This window comes from Arvicanthis niloticus, chromosome 19 (genome assembly GCF_011762505.2).
Source record: "Arvicanthis niloticus isolate mArvNil1 chromosome 19, mArvNil1.pat.X, whole genome shotgun sequence".
NCBI lineage: Eukaryota > Metazoa > Chordata > Mammalia > Rodentia > Muridae > Arvicanthis > Arvicanthis niloticus.
Genome location: NC_047676.1, coordinates 29,178,065 through 29,194,511, shown reverse-complemented (window position 1 = coordinate 29,194,511; position 16,447 = coordinate 29,178,065). Strand labels below are relative to the sequence as shown.

Genomic DNA, 16,447 nt, shown 5'->3' with positions numbered 1-16,447 from the left:
AAAATTTGCTTTTTACTCACTTTTCTTTTTTGATATAATGTCTAGGTATGAATTTCTATCTTAAACCTAGGTAGAGTCTCCACTTGGAAGATTTAACATTGGGAAGTTTATGCTGTTTCCATCTCCTTCCTCTCTGTTCTGAAAATACCTATTAGGTTTATTTTGGACCTTGTTCTATTTCTTTAGGTTTTTAAACTTACATGTTTGTTTATTTGCTTGAGGGCAGGGCAGTGCATCCCTAGAGGTCAGAGGCCAACCTGAGGGAGGTGTTTCCCTCCTGTGTGAGTCCTGTAGGTCCAACTGAAGTTCTCATGCTTGGCAGCAAACGCATTCATCTGCCAAGCCGTCTCACCGGTCCCTGTTGTGGCTTTGTGTGTTTGTTTTGCATGTGTGTGTTTTAAACACTTCACAATTTCTTCGTCTTTAGGGCTCCGGTATATTCACTAGTACTTCTCCAGATCTGCCCTCTCGTCACTAACTCTGCTCTCTGTCACCCTCGCTGTCCCATCGGTTCACTATTTGTTTGGTGACTTACCTTCAGCTAAAACTTTGTTTCCAAATCTTACTGTTTCTGCTCTGGTTTCTTATCTTTTCCCTTTATGTTTTTCATAATTGTATGCTTGCATTGGATTAGTGTCTTTCCAGACTCAAGAGGATGTGGAAGATCAAAACGATACAGAGAAGACTTCAGAGACTGAATTTTCAGTACCAGAAAATCATTCTAGCCAGAAAACCTTTGCTTGCCCTTCTGCGGGGTCTGCTGCTTGCTCTTCTGTGGACTGGAATATCGCTTCTCCCGGTACTGTTCCTCACTTCCTAGATTTATATGTTCTTATGTTGCATTAAAGTGTTACCGAACTGTACCTGGGAGGGGTATGGTATAAAGGTTTGTGAATTTTATAATATTCACTTCTGGGAAAAAGAATTTAAACATGCCATTCAACATAAAGAAGTCATAAACTCAGTTCAAATCATCTATAGTAATTTGTATTTCATTTTATAAAAATTGAGATGTTAATTATTAGAATTTTAACATTTAATTTATAACAGTACTGTTGGTTATTTGTTGGAACCCTGCCATGTACTGTGTTTCTTGCGTGGTTCCTTTGTAAGTTGAGAGTGAGGAATGCCATTATTGTCACTGCATAGCTAAGACTGAGGTGTAGACAGATGGGGAGCTACTGCTTGATTTCATTCGGAGATGCATCATTCGTACAAAGACATTCAGTCATATGAATAACAGGCATAGTATTTCTTACAGAACCCATGGAACCTGGATAAATTGAAATATTTTCCTCTAGTACTTAATGTATGATTGTAAACTTGAAAAGAAATAATTTACTGTTTTTTTTTTTTTTTTTTTTTTAAATATAAGAGTTTCAGCACCTAAAGTAGGAATCTCTGTCCAGGCTGGCTTCTTGTAAAGCATAGTGCCATTTCCTCACTGCCATGCTCAGTTCTGACCACAAAATAGCTTGGAGTTTTCTCTTCTGCAACATCCACTAAAAAAAAAAAAAAAAAAAGTTAGTGGAAAATAATTGGTTGACTGGGGTTGAATTTTAATTTTAGAAACAGCTGTAACATTCCCAAAGACACTGCTTATGCAAGAAGAAGATGGCAGACCTCATGTGACTACTTAGAATTTAAGAATTGTGGTTAACAGAGAATCACACTGATTAATTCTGCTTAACCATTTTTAAAGGCAGCCCCAAAGGAAGATTCAAAAATAGAGTTAGAATAACTACTTTAAAGTGTTCTTTATGGGGCTGCAGAGATGGCTCAGTGGTTATTCAATTCCCAGCACCCACATGACAGCTCATAACTGTAACTCCAGTTCCAGGGTATTTGGACCCCTCACACAGACATACATGCAGGCAAGACACCAATGCACATAAAATAAAAATAAATCAATCTTATCTGGGAATCCCAGCACTTGGAGGCAGAGGCAGGTGGATCTTTGAGTTCAAGATTAGCCTGGTCTACAGAGCAAGTTCCAGGACAATCAGGGATGCAGAGAAACCCTGTCTCAAAAAAAGAGAAAGAAAAAAAGAAAGAAAGAAAGAAAGAAAGAAAGAAAGAAAGAAAGAAAGAAAGAAAGAAAGAAAGAAAGAGAGAAAAGAAAGAAAAACAACCTTTTAAATATAACTCTTCTACTCTCTGACAAAAGCCATCTATTTCATTTCTTACTGGTCACTTTTCAAACTGTGTCCAGGTTTATGGTACTGTTTGAGAGTTAAATCTAAACCAGACTTCACGGTGTAGATAATACTGGCCTTGAATTCCACCTGCCTCTGCCTCACAAGTGCTTGGATTAAAAGATGCACCACCATATGCAGTTTACAGGGTGTGTCTTTAATGCATCCTGTCTTTCAGTTATATCTTTTTCACCTAAGAGAAAATCAGTAAAATAAGCAAGGTATTGTTTCTACTGACATCATCTTAGATTTATATAAAGCATTTCACTTTTCTTTTAATTAACTGCTGTGAAGAATTCACACTTGCCAGGCATGCTGGCAGACAACTTTAATCTCAGTGCCTGTGAGACAGGTGGGTTTCTGTGAGTTTGAGGTCAGCCTGGTCTACATTGGTGAGTCCCCAGACACCTAAGGCTACATATAAAGACCCTTTCTCAAAAAAAATTTTTTTACACTTGCCAGGTTTTAAGCAGGAAGATAAATCCTTACAATGAGGGGACAGGAATGGAATGTATCTGAGTTGGTAGAGTGCTGAGCCCTGCATGCCCAAAGTCTCCAGCACCACAGAATGCAGCTGTGGTGGGACACTCCTGTGATCCCAGCACTCAGGAGACGGATGCAGGGCCATCAGAAGTTCACTACTTCCTCTGTACACAAAAAGTCTGGAACCAGCTTGGGATACATAAGACTCCATCTCTCAAAAGGAGAATTTCTTGACTTGGAGATTGAGAAATAAAATATGCTCTTAACAAAACCAAAGTTATTGTATGTCAAAACACATGCTTATATAAGTTTTAGAGACAGTTTAGGCCAATCTAAGAAGATCTTAACAAGGGAAATTTTTAAGAGCTATCAGAACACTCTTCCCTCTAGAATGTGACTGGCTTTCAGGATCACACGTGTCGGTGCTTTACTTGAAAGAGACATACTTAATTTTGGAAAAGTCTCAAAAATAATTCTCTGGGTCCTCTTCTTCCAAGAAGATTGCCTCTAGATTGAAATAATTTGTTTCCAGGACATATTCTTTTCAGGTTGTCAGAGATTTCCTGTCTTCTTTGACTAATTTATACTCCATCATTCTCCAAAGGTACTAGGAAAAGGAAGGGTGTATTTTCTGATGTATTCTACATATACTTTAGACAGAAAAAAAAAAATGTGGGTTTTTTTTTTTTTTTTTTTTTTCGAGACAGGGTTTCTCTGTGTAGTCCTGGCTGTCCTGGAACTCACTCTGTAGACCAGGCTGGCCTCGAACTCAGAAATCCGCCTGCCTCTGCCTCCCAAGTGCTGGGATTAAAGGCGTGCGCCACCACTGCCTGGCAAAAAAGTGTAATTTTAAAATGTAGATAATACAGGCTGGTGAAATGTCTCAGTGATGAAGAGAATTTGCTCCTCTTGCAAAGGACTCTGGTCCCCAGAACTCATATAATGGCTTTTAACTGCCTGTAAGTCCAGTTCCTGGCTGTCTGATACCAAATTCTGGCCTCCATGGGCACCAGGCATACATAGTATACTTATATATGTGCACACAAAATATTCATAACATAAACTAAAAATGATCTTTTAAAATGTAGGTAATAATTACTACCAGATCATGTAAAGAAACACACACACACACACACTAGTTTAGACATCTAAAATGATTTTATTCTGGTTAAATAATTTCTAAATCTGATTAGGAATTGATGTTAAAGAATTGACCAGGGACCTGGGTAAATGGCTCAGTAGGTATAGGGCTTGCTTACTGTTGCAAGCATGTTAGTGTGGAGCTGTAGTCTCTACATAAAAAGCTGGGCTCAGCTAGTCTGGAAGGCAGAGATGTGAGCCTCCATGGGGCTGCCGGACCTCTATAGTCAAACCAGCCAGCTTCAGCTTCAGTGAGAAACCTCATCTCATGAAGTAAGGCAGAGAGTGATAGAAGGAGGTACTTGATGTTAACCTCCGGGCTCTACACATGCACACGTGTGCCTGTGCTTGCACACACATTAGTGCACACAAATGCTGAGCTAAGTTTTTAAAAATACTTGTTATTGAAAAATTTTCATACAGTGTATTCTAATCATAGATTTAAATCATTGTATTAACAATAATATTACTTTTTTTAAGGTGTGAATAACAGCAATGAATTATTTGAAAGGTAAATCTTTTAAGAATTCATGATTTTAAATGTATGTGTTAATATGTGTTATGGAAATTTTGTTTTTCCTATGAATGTGTGAACTTACCTTGCTTGTTTGTTTCTCTTGTATAGCCTGGCTATCCTGGATTCATTTTGTAGACCAGGCTGGCCTTGAACTGACAGAGATCTGTCTAACCATCCCCCCCCCCAAGTGCTGGGATTAAAGTCATGCACACCATGCCTGGCCAAATGTGAACTTTTGTAGATTAAATAAATATTATATATTTCCATTGGAAATGGGTATTTTAGGAAACTAGGGAAGGTTTATATATCTTTGCTGTTTTAATACAGGTCAGCAGAATGCAATGGACTGTATTGGCTGAATTCTCTTACATTATGTGTTATAAGATACAACAGTTCAGACCCATAGTTCTTTGTCATGAGACATAGCAACACCATGTTCTCTGTATGAGCATAACATCACCGTAGTGCTATTCTCAACAGAACACTGCATGGTTTAACCATGAGCAGAATAGAGACGCACCAAGGAGTGTTTCATAAGAAGACCAGCTAAGGTTTCTCAAAAGCATCAAGGTCATGAAAAAATGCAAAAGTGGAAATTGTTTTAGATTTGAGAAGACAAATGTCAAGGCAACTATACCAATACCAAAATTGACTCTAGGTGAGAAAGGGACATTAGTGGAACAATTAGAAAAACACGAATCCGCTCTATGGTTAGTAATAGGTCAGTCCATATTTTGTTATAAGGTGAAAATTATGTCAGGCAGTCACATTTGAAGAAACTGAGTAAGGGTATATTGGGGTGTTACTTTATTTTTTTTATTATGTATGTGGGTGCTTTACCTATATGTATCGCTGTGTACCCAGTAGAGTGCCACATGCCCATGAAAGCCTAAGAGGGCATCAGATCCCCTGGAAGTGGAGTTGTAGATGGTTCTGAGTCACCATGTGAGTGCTGGGATTTGAACACAAGTCCTCTGGAAGAGCAGCCAGTGCTCTTAACTGCTGTGCCATCTCTCCAGCTCAAGTTTTGTTACTTTGTTGCTGTTGTTGTTTAATATGTGTTTGTGGGTGTGTGCCCATGAGTGCCCCCTGAGGCCAGAGGCTTTGGATCTGTGGACCCTGTGGGCATTGTGAGCCACGTGACGTAGGTGCGCCGCCCTTCAGAACAGTGAGTTCCTTTAATCACCGAGCCATCTCTCCAGCCCATTTTGCTACTTTCTTAAAGTCTGGAACCATTTCAGATGAACTGTTAAACATTTTCCTCTGGGCTTAGAGCTCATCTTCTGAGAGCATCTATGAAATCATTATAACTAGGCTTTTCTACTGAGTGATCCCAAAATTATGGAAATAAAACTAAGAATAATGTGATTAAGTCATATATACAAACTTAAATTCCTGAAATTATATTTGCAAGCGTTTCTGAAGATCAACTCCAGGTGACTGGCTTGACAGATATTGCTGACATCATTGATGACCTTATAACTAAGAGTGGAGTGTCCAGCCACGAGCTTGGCTTAACAGAATGTCAAGCTAGAAATATATCCAGGTAATCAGTGGAAATGTGTTTATGCTAGTAATGGGGCCCTGGGTCTTGTGTGTGTGTGTACATACATATACTGTGTCATGTGTGTGTGTGTGTGTGTGTGTATGTGTGCTTGAGACCATCTCGGAGCCTTGCCCTTACACACTGTACCATTGGATTACACCCCGCCTCTGAAGACTCCAATCCACTTAAAATAACTGTAGTTCAAGAATATTTAGAATTTGCCAAATTTTAATCTAGTTTTATGAAGCAGATTTACAGCTGAGAATAGATGTTTTCCTAATGATGTGGTTGCGTGGTACACATGTGCTGTCTCTTCTCACTAACGGCACACTCACTGTTTAACTGAGTGCATCAGTGTTCTGGGAGCTTCCCCCAGACTCACTGTGCTAAATATACAATAGAAGACATTAAAGATTGATTCATGGTACTTGATCCTTGGCTACATTTTTTATTGTGTTTCTGTGGCACACTGGAGTTCATTTTCCACCCAGTCTTTCCTGGATGGAATCGGGCTGACTGTCCCAGTCAGGCATCCATAAGTTCTAGGCCTGCTTATATGACATAGGCAAGCTGGTCAGTTGTGAGTCCAGCCTGGACTACACAGAGAGAGACTGTCACATAGTAGAATTTAACTTAGAGTTAATCGAATTTAATTTGATTGAGTAGAACTGAATTTCCTAGTTCAATTATTAACTTACTGAAAACACAGTGTATTACAATCAAATACCAAAAAATAGAGCACAAAAAAGACTTTTTAAATTTTTAAAATTTGTGTGTGTGTGTGTGTGTCTGTGTGTCTGTCTGTGTGTCTGTCTGTCTGTCTGTCTGTCTGTCTGTGTCAGGGGGCAGAGTATAGGGTGTGTGCACATGCTCATGCCAGTGCCCATGGAAGCCAGACCCTTCAGGTCCCCTTGGAACTAGAGTTACGGATGATTGTGACCCACCCAACCTGGATACTTCGAGACAAACGTGGGTCCTCTGCATGATCAGAGGAGGTTGACTGAAGAGCATACGTGTGTAGCCTGCAAGCATATTGAAAAGCCCACGGTCCTTTCTTCTTTTTCAGGATTCAGCATCCTTCTGGCCGATGTCCCCAAAGAACTGACAAGGAGAGAAGAGAGATTAAAGCGTGGATGAAAAGAAAGCAAAAGGAACGGATGGCAGAGTACTTAGATCAGCTGGCCGAAAAGAGGGGGCAGGAGCGCAACCCCTTCTGCCCCAGAAGCAGCCCGGTAAGTCTGTAGTATCCCAGGAGAGGAGTTCTCACGACACATACTGGTTGGTTTTTTTCTGGCAGATATTCAAAAAAAAAGATGAGTGTAATTTAGATGCCTTTTTTATTGAGCAGATAGGAAAAGTTAACCAGTTCCCTGAACAAAGTGTGTTAGTATATTATGCAAACTGTGTTCTATTTAATGAATTTCAATATCGTTTTCTCTGTCAGGCTAACTAAGGCTCTGCTGTTTTAAACAAAGAGGTTGACTAGATGGCTAGTTGGAGTTACTTCTTCATTTTCAGTGAGACTCGTTGGTAGCTGATGCACTCAGTTAAACAGTGAGTGTGCCGTTAGTGAGAAGAGACAGCACATGTGTACCACGCAACCACATCATTAGGAAAACATCTATTCTCAGCTGCAAATCTGCTTCATAAAACTAGATTAAAATTTGGCAAATTCTAAATATTCTTGAACTACAGTTATTTTAAGTGGATTGGAGTCTTCAGAGGCGGGTGTAATCCAGTGGTACGGTGTGTAAGGGCTGAAGAAACGGCTCCATGACTAATGCAGGTGCTGCTCTTGCAGGGAAGTCAGGTTTGGTTGTCAGCACCCATTACAAGCAGATGACAGTCCCTGTGATTCAGCACCACAGGACTCCTTGGGCACTTTGATTCCTCTGTGCTATGTATACAAACAAATGCATAATAAATATTATCTATAAAGAATTCTTTTTAGAGACATGGTCCCTGACTGGTCTAGTGATTAATGCAGAACTAATTACCACAAGTCTTCCAGCCTCCATACACATAACATGGTATGCACATATCTACACATAACTACATACAAATAAATAACTGAAGTGTATAGTTTACTCACCTGACTCTGGGGGAAAGCCTGTGCTGTTAATATAAGTTTGTTTTTAAAATTATTCTATGTGTGTGCCCATTCTGCCTGCACGTTTGCACATGCCTCATGTGCCTGCTTGGTGCTCATCGAAGGCCAGAAGAGAGGGCATTGGCTCATCTGGCACTGGAGTTACTGATAGTTGAAAGCTGCCATGTGGGTGCTTGAAATCGTACCTAGATTCTTTGACTGAGCAGTCAGTACTTGTAGTCACTGAGGTATCTCAGCCTACATAGCTCTTTAAGTGACCTTGTAGGCACCATTGGAACTTTGAAGTCTATTGAAGTGTGAAATCAGAATCTTGACATGTATATGGATAGATGTCCGTGATCTCCTTTCCACTAACGATGGGCTCTGGCCCACTTTCAGTCAGATATAAAAAGCAGACATGTATCTGTGTACATTTAGAGTAAATTAATTGTAAATGTATAAGGACAAGTAGTCCGTTTTCTCTTCTATCCTATGGGTCCCAGGAATCAAACTTGGTCTTTAGATTTGGCAGGAAATATCTTTACTTGCTAAGCCATCTTGCTGGCCCTGATGCATAAATTTTGAAAATAGGTCATGCACTAGGTTTTTGGAAACAAGGTCTCTTTGTTTAGTCCAGGCTAACATGAAATCCATGATCCTCCTGCCTCAGTCACCTAAGTACTAATTTCATGGTGTTTGAATCTAAGATTATACTTTACGCTGAGAGAAAACTGTCTCAAACATGACAGTTTTTTGCCCCTTTGTAAATACCAGGAGAATGTCTAGTGCCTTAATTGTTGGGACTGAACAATAATGAACTGTTATTTCCTGTGCAGTTTTATATGACTTCGAGGCAGATCAGGCAAAGACAAAAGATGAAGCGTGAGAAAGATAGGTAAGTCCAGAAGCCGTGCCTCAACATGTTCTCTAGCTTGCTCGGGCCTTGAGACTGCATGATAGGTTTCTGTCAGTAAAGAGAATGTTATGGGGATAGCATTTTAACGAAGAAAAGCTGCGAAGGGATTCTCTTTCAAATACTACTTGAATGTCTACCATTCAATTTTTATGACCTTTATTTCTGCTGCCCCCATATCCAACTTGGATTTATCTGTATGTGTCTGAAATACCTCAGAAACCAAACGTACAAGCACCTTTATTTTGTTATCATCTTCGAACCTCGAAGTCATTATGGCCAGGCTGGCCTCACAGTAGGCTTCCTGCTTTAATCTCTGAAGTACAGAGATTATAAAGTGTGTGCCACACCTGTCTTACAGGGACAGTGATCCACAGCGCTGTCCACTGGCTTGGAGAACTCTGATAAGCCGGGAGGGTTTGTAAAGCGTGTGCTCCGACTAGAAGCGCACAGGAAAGGACTGGGAAGTGACCTTTAGTCTCCTGTCTACAGGTTGCAGCTGTCGCACCACTATAATCAGCGAATCTCACAAGCATACTGTCTGATGAATGAACTGCTGTCTGACTCAGCACAGATAACGGCACCTGCAGATAAACGCTTACCACACAGACGCCCCTCTGCTCAGCATTACACACGGCAGCAGTGCTCCCCTCCAAAGAGGTAAGACAGACAAGGCTGGCCTATCTAATCTCAGGACTCATCAACAGCATAGCACTAAGGTAGGGTCTCCTGTGTCCCAGGTTGGCCTTGAACTTGCTATGTGGTCATTGACAACACTGAACCTGCCATCCTCCTGCCTCTACCTTCTGGTGTCTAGGACTACACAGCCTGTGTGTGCTGGGGGTTACACCCAGAGCCTATGCATGGTAGACGCAGAAGGCGCAGTCCCAGCCCCACATGCAGCACTGTTGTGTCACAAGTTCAGTGTATCTTCATCCATGCTACCTGGAGTTATAATGAGAAAGGGAAGAAAAAAAATAGCTCCATAATTATGAACTCTTACAAATGTATAGAATCACCAAAGAAAAGGTAAGAAGGCCAGGCAGTGGTGGTGCACACCTTTAATCCCAGCGCTTGGGAGGCAGAGGCAGGTGGATTTCTAAGTTTGAGGCCAGCCTGATCTACAGCGTGAGTTCTAGGACAGCCAGGGCTACACAGAGAAACCCTGTCTCAAAAGAAAACAAAAACAAAAAAATACTAAAGTTTTAATAATTGTGCAATATCTACTTCAGAGAGAGTTCACATGGACAGAATTTATCTGTAAATAGACCTGGAGGAGGCCGACGTATTCCCAGATCAAGTCATCTCTGTAAGGGGGAGCCCTTGGGGCAGCCCCGAGGCTCATCTCAGCTACGAGGTAAGACCTGAAGCTTCCTTGGGTTTTGTGATTTGCCTGTGTTCTTCGTAGTCTCCAAAGTTATTTTATTAGTAAAATCCATAAAATCTCTCGATTCTAACAGAAAGTGTAGTATTGAGAATTGTTGAGCTTCCAGGATTATGTTGCATGATTTTGAAATGGGAGTTCTCCGACTCTGCTGTCTTATGTGCTTGGATTCCCAGTGTGAGCTACCATTCTGGCTCATGGCTGCTCCATGTCCTAGAAAAAAGCCTTGGATTCCATGGAAATAATATTTTAGATTTGTCCCATTTCAAGTCTTTTTTACTGCCTTGTTACCTTGTATTAGGACTGTGGCCATCGCCCCACTGTGCTCTGTTTACCTCACCTGCTCTTGCCGTAGCTCACACACCTATACAAAGACTGACAGGCTTTCTCCACAGCCTCAGGCCACATCCAGATACCAGGCTGTCTGCACTGTTCCTTACTGATCTCCTCTTCCCTTACTCCTTGAGTGCCTTTGAAGACATCAGCCTTCTAAATAGCGAGGAATGTAGACAGATGCCATCGCATGTGGCTGTAATACGCTCACTTTTAAATTTATTTTCATTTGTGAATGGAAGTCAACGTTTAACTTGCATAGTTGCTATGAAGATGCTGTAGTTAGTCTAAGACTTTTCATGGTCCATATTAGGCTAATTCTTTGGCTGTAGCAACACCTTGGTCATCATTTTTGTAAAGACTGTAAAGAAATGGAGAACTCTGTAGAAAACACAACTACCAAGCTGAGTCACTGAGAAACATGTGCAAGTGGCAGAAGTGTTCATCACGGGGAAGACTGGGTCTGTCTTGCCACTAGGTAGAAATCATCACAGATGTCCCTTACATGTAGGTTCTCAAAACAAACTAGACAATGGCACAGTCATTTGTAAAAACTTGTGCAAGTATAAAAGCATTCACCTGTCAGTAGTCTTTGTCAGTGAGCTGAGGTGGGAGATCTGTGAGAGAGAGGGGGGGAATTCTGGGAAATGGATATGAGAAATTGGCCAGTAATGCTGAAGGAGGCAGAAGCATGAAATGGAGAAGGCACATGGCACTCAGAATAAACGGGGATTTGCCCAGAACTCTAAGGAGAATAGAGCCAAAGCTATTGGCCCAAGTGTTTATTAATAATTAGTGTCAGAGTTGTCAGTTCTGGGAACAGTCATCAGAAGGAAAGAACAGGAAATGTAGACTAGAGGACAAAGGACACAATGTAACAAATGTGTAGCAGACAGACACCCCCCCCCCCAAAGAGTTGATAGACAGCGGTGGGGCCCTCAATAGTGTGATGTGTTGAGTTTTGTTGAAGGGGTGGCAATGGCCACTTTTGCTCGATGGGTGTCAGGTAGCAAAGAATGGGTAGCTGCCACCTGGTGAACTGTCAATTCATTGTACCATAGGACTAACCCATTTCATCATGCGGATGTTGTCACCATAGTAAGCATTCCACCGTGTGTATGTTTTCATAATCAACATAAAATTTATCATAAAATTAAAGCTTTGATCACACTGGAGGTAGGAAAATTCTATACACTGGTTCACAGAAATGCATGTTGTACTCTCTCAAGATTGTATTGGCCAAATAAATCAAAGAGAAAATCATGATCCAAAGAGAAGGAAACTACAGGGTCATCTTGGGTAAAATCAGGACCAAAGACAGCTATTGTCTCATGGTCTATGGAGACACCACTTATATCAGCAGTTCTCAGTCTGGGGGTCATGACCCCTTCACAGGCGCTGCCTAAGACCATTGAAAATTCCATAACAGTAGCAAAATTACAGCTAGGAAATAGCAACGAGATAATGTTATGGTTGGGGCGACAGCATGAGGAATGGTATTAAAGGGTCGCTCGCAGCATGAGGGAAGTTGAGTTCACTGGTTTCTGTCATCTTTCTAGATGTCAGTAGTGTGTTTATTGTACCAAGCATGGCATTCTATGACGTGTAGATCACAAGTTAACTATGGCAGACAGGGGTGGAATTGCATGCTGTTTACAGCCTGTGCTGACCTCTGATTCATACGTGAAGGAACAGCCTGGCTGCCCACATTCCTTTGTTTCTGCCTGGAAGACAGCCCACTCTAATGGTTAGACGTTGACTGTCTACCTGTGACATCTTTCTATCTCTCTGTTCTTCCCTTCCTTCCCTTTCCTTCCTGTTGTTTTGGGACAATGTCTCCTCACTAGTTGCTTCTAGAGATGAAATCACCATTACTTTCAAATCAAGAGGTGGTGAGAATTTGGTGTCCATGTCACATCCAGACCTTGTGGCTTGAATACTTGGGAACAGATGAGTGGCTTAGCCATGGCAGTAAGGTCACAGTCGTCAGCTCTGCTGTGTGTGCTGTTTTCCCTCTGCAGGCTCTAATCCTCCATGTCGGAGCCAGCGGGCCGTTGGGGAGGCTCCAGTGCAGCAGGCGTGCACAGAGGGTGAGAGGGAAGAGACGGTGGTGAGTCCCTGGACTCTGCCCTCTGAAATCCACAGGATTCTTCATGACAGGTCCGGGTCCCTCCCACAGGTAACGGCTGCCCCACACTCTGCAGTTGTCTTTGTCTGTACGTGCTTGCTTTGTTTGAGGCAGGATCTCACAGCCTCTGTTGGGTTTTGTTTGGTTTTTTCATTTTCTTTCAGCCAGTGATAAATTTTCAATATTTTCTAGTGCCTTCCTCCCTTTCCCAAAATAAGTATCATGGTCCCTTTGTGGTCTTATCTGGAATTCTATGCCCTCTAGGTCTGTCTGACTACACCGTTCCATGGAGTCTTTTCATTTCCCTCCTTTTTTGTTTCTTCTAAGTTGCTTGTATATCTGAGTGTTTGGTGTGTACATGCACAGGCCCCTAACCTATTCCATTAGACAGTGTTACTGAACCTGGAGCTCAGTCTTTTGTGCTATATTGGCAGGCCAGCATGTCCCCATGTCCATCCTGTGTACATGCAGCCATGTGTGTTTTTCTCCATGGGTACTGGGGTCTAAACGCAGGTCTTCATACTTGAGCAGCAAGCTCTCGTACCACTGAGCTCTCTCTCTCTCTCACCCTGGTTTGCTACCCACAGAACCCCCTTTGAGAAGTCTAGACAAGCTTCAAACATGATATAAAGTTGAGGTTATCCTTGAACTTGTGATCCTCCTGCCTCCGTTTTGGACTGCTAGAATTACATGCCTACAATGTGTGTCTAGCTCCTAGGGTTTCAAACTATATTCAGCAGATATTTAGCTATCAGAATTCTCCTTAACTTATATTGTTATTAAAAAGAAAGGACAGAGAACAGATTGCTGTACAGCAGGTATCAAACTCTATCTTGACTGCCCACACATGTGTCGTGTGTGACAGCTCCTTGTCATTGCACCTGCCTTCCTACATCCCCTGTACCTTTTGGATGAACCACATTTATTTCTCCAATCCCACAGGACATGTCACCAGCTGAAGAGGAAGAGCCCGAGCCCTCTCTTTTGGCGGGTGGCATGGACAGCGTGTCTGAGAGCACTGGCAGCATCCTCAGCAAACTTGACTGGAAAGCCATTGAAGACATGGTGGCCAGCGTGGAGGATAAGAACCTGTCTGTGCACTGGGCCTTAGACCAGTAGGACCTGCATGACATTCTCTTTCCAGGCACTGGCCAGAGTCTCAGAGATGTCCTCAGAGTTGTGTGGGTCTAAGGCGTGAAACACTGACAGAAATGAGAATTTATAGCCTGCAGCGTTAGGCTTCTCTGGGTTAACCATCCTAAGATGGAAAATAAACATGTATCAATAATATTGCCTTTATTAGGAAAGGTTGTTTAGAGAAAAGTATTATGTTTTGCATGTGCTTCATTTTAAATACATGTCAAGCCAGGTTTTCACAATATTTAAATTATTTTGAATAAAAAAATTGTATCTGCTACTTCCTTTACCACCCTCTGTGTTTTCAGAAACTCCTTATAAAGGAACCTCCTGTTGCTGAGGAGGAAGTCAGTCTCTGCTTTAAAGCTCAGTTTAAAGTCCTGCAGTTGAGCTGAGCAGGCTCTGGCCAAGGAGTGTCAGGAGCCAGCCCCTTCATACTGACCCTGGACTTGTGTCCAGGCCAGTCTGGACTGGTAGGTTTAGGGGAAGGAATGGCTGAGTGCCTTAGATGGTGAGGGCATGGAAATCCTGGTTAGTCAACACTCATCTTGTATTTATTGTGTGTGTGCATGGCATACTGTGGCACCTGCGACGTCACACAACAGTTTGCGGGAGTTGGTCCTCTCTGGCATGTAGGTCCCAGGGCTTGAATTCGAGTCATCAGGCTTAGCATCAAGCACCTTCTCCCTGCAGAGCCACCTCCTCACTGACCTATAGTGATCAACTTAACCCTGGAAAAATCACAGGGCTGAGGCCTGTTAGTTTTGGAGATCATTTTCAGAGAAATGACTAAAACTAGGAGCTTCCAACACTTGTCATTTGGGGTGGTATTATCTGAGAAAGCCGTGAACTATCCCAATGCCCTAAATCTACAAACTCTTAGAGGTGTGTGCAACCAGTTTTCATAAGCTTATATTGTAGGGTTGAGGATGTTGTGTCTGCCTACTGTGTGCAAGGCCCTGGCTATGTTCCCCAGCACCACAGAATGAAATCATGGAGAAACACTAAAGTTTTCTGTTTCCCCTACCCCTTCCATTTTGGGGGTGGTGGTGATAAGGATAAATCCCAGGTCATGCCAGAGGGATCTGAGCACTCTAGCGCTCAGCTCAGCTGGCTGAGAGGTCACCTCATCAGGGTTTGTCCTTGTACTGCCCACTCTGGCATTTGTGACTTGTGACAGCTCTGCTTTTGGTTGCAGGTTGGGTCTTGGGCTGTGTTTATTTCTACACCTCATTCCACTGTCAGTCACAGTTCATGTAGAACCCCATCTTTCTACACCTTTACAGCCTCCTCATTCTTGTCTACTTGATAAACCTTCCATAGTTTACCAGCCCCTGTCGTCTCTGGGCCCCAACAGTGCCATCTTTCTCCTTTAGCTGTTTCACCAGAGTCAAAACTTAATCCACACCCTCCTTCTCCTTATGCCCCTATAGACATATGTAATCGGACATCCATTCAGAGATTAACATTACTACAGTAGTTGAGGGTGACTTTGGTAATCTTCTGTCACCACTGTTGGTCTTCCCAACAATAAAATAGAGAAATATGCTAATTGAGTGACAGCACAAATCAGATACTTAAGGGCATCTACAGTACATTCCATCCAGACACTGCTCAAGCCCATGTGACGTTATCCAGAATAGACCACATTCGGTCACAAGGCAAATCTCAACAGGAAAAACTGAAATAATTCTATCTTACCTAACTGAAATGGGATAAAACTACAAAAAAAAAAAAAAAAAAAAAAAAAAAAGAGAGAGAGAGAGAGAGAGAAGAAAAGAAAAAGAAAAACCCTAAAAAGCACAAACTCATGGAGAGGAAACACCACACTTGAATAGTGACTGAGTCAAGAAATCAAGAAAGAAACAAAACAATTCTTTGAATCAAATGAAAATCAACCTGTGGCTTCCACTGAAAGTATTTCCAGAGGAAATTTATAGTTCAAGGTGTTTGCATTAGGAAATTAGAGATCTCAAGTAAACAATGATATACCTTAAAGCTCTGGAAAAAGAATAAGCCAAACCTCAAATCAGTACACAGAAATCACTAAGATCAGGGCAGAAGTTAATGAAAGGTTAAAAAACCAATAGAATCAATGAAACAGAGGTGGTTGTTGAAAAAAAAAATTGTCAAACCTCAGACCTTTGCCCAAACTAAGCAAAAGAAAGAGAAGATCCAAGTTAAAATTTATTTGTAATGGAAAGCTGTCACAACTGATAACCAATTAGAACATCATTAGATTTACCTTGAAAACATTCCACTAAATTGGAAAGGAGAAAAAGAAAAGCAGACTGGTTTGTGCATCTGAGGCTGCAGTGCACTCTGGGCTCATGCTATTGCGTCGAGGACCATGTCTGGGTCCATGTCCATGCATCAGTGGAGGTGGGGGGCTCTGGCCCCAGGAGCAGGCATAGGAGAGCAGGTCTCACACCTTGCCTGGGCAGCACAGTAGATCTGACCCTGGTCTCATGGGCCAGGGAGAGCTGGCAACGAGGGTATAAGGGCATAAGAGCAGGTGAGTTGGTGGACTGACTAGCTACCCCTCAACCCCAGGCCCAGATCCACGGCTTTGAATTGGCCCA

General features: G+C 42.1%; 1 protein-coding gene across 3 annotated transcripts in view; it reads left to right on the top strand.

The window, feature by feature from the left end:
• Positions 1-14,145, top strand: part of Cplane1 (ciliogenesis and planar polarity effector complex subunit 1) — an 84,853-nt gene extending 70,708 nt beyond the window's left edge. For all 3 annotated transcript variants that reach the window (XM_076916118.1, XM_076916117.1, XM_076916119.1), the window contains 9 exons: positions 635-799; positions 4,299-4,329; positions 5,750-5,881; positions 6,948-7,113; positions 8,807-8,865; positions 9,376-9,543; positions 10,116-10,240; positions 12,622-12,779; positions 13,671-14,145. In XM_076916118.1, the coding sequence (XP_076772233.1) occupies positions 635-799; positions 4,299-4,329; positions 5,750-5,881; positions 6,948-7,113; positions 8,807-8,865; positions 9,376-9,543; positions 10,116-10,240; positions 12,622-12,779; positions 13,671-13,847 (1,181 nt within the window). In that variant the 3' untranslated portion in view covers positions 13,848-14,145. The remainder of the gene's footprint in view (positions 1-634; positions 800-4,298; positions 4,330-5,749; positions 5,882-6,947; positions 7,114-8,806; positions 8,866-9,375; positions 9,544-10,115; positions 10,241-12,621; positions 12,780-13,670) is intronic.
• Positions 14,146-16,447: the final 2,302 nt, after the last annotated feature.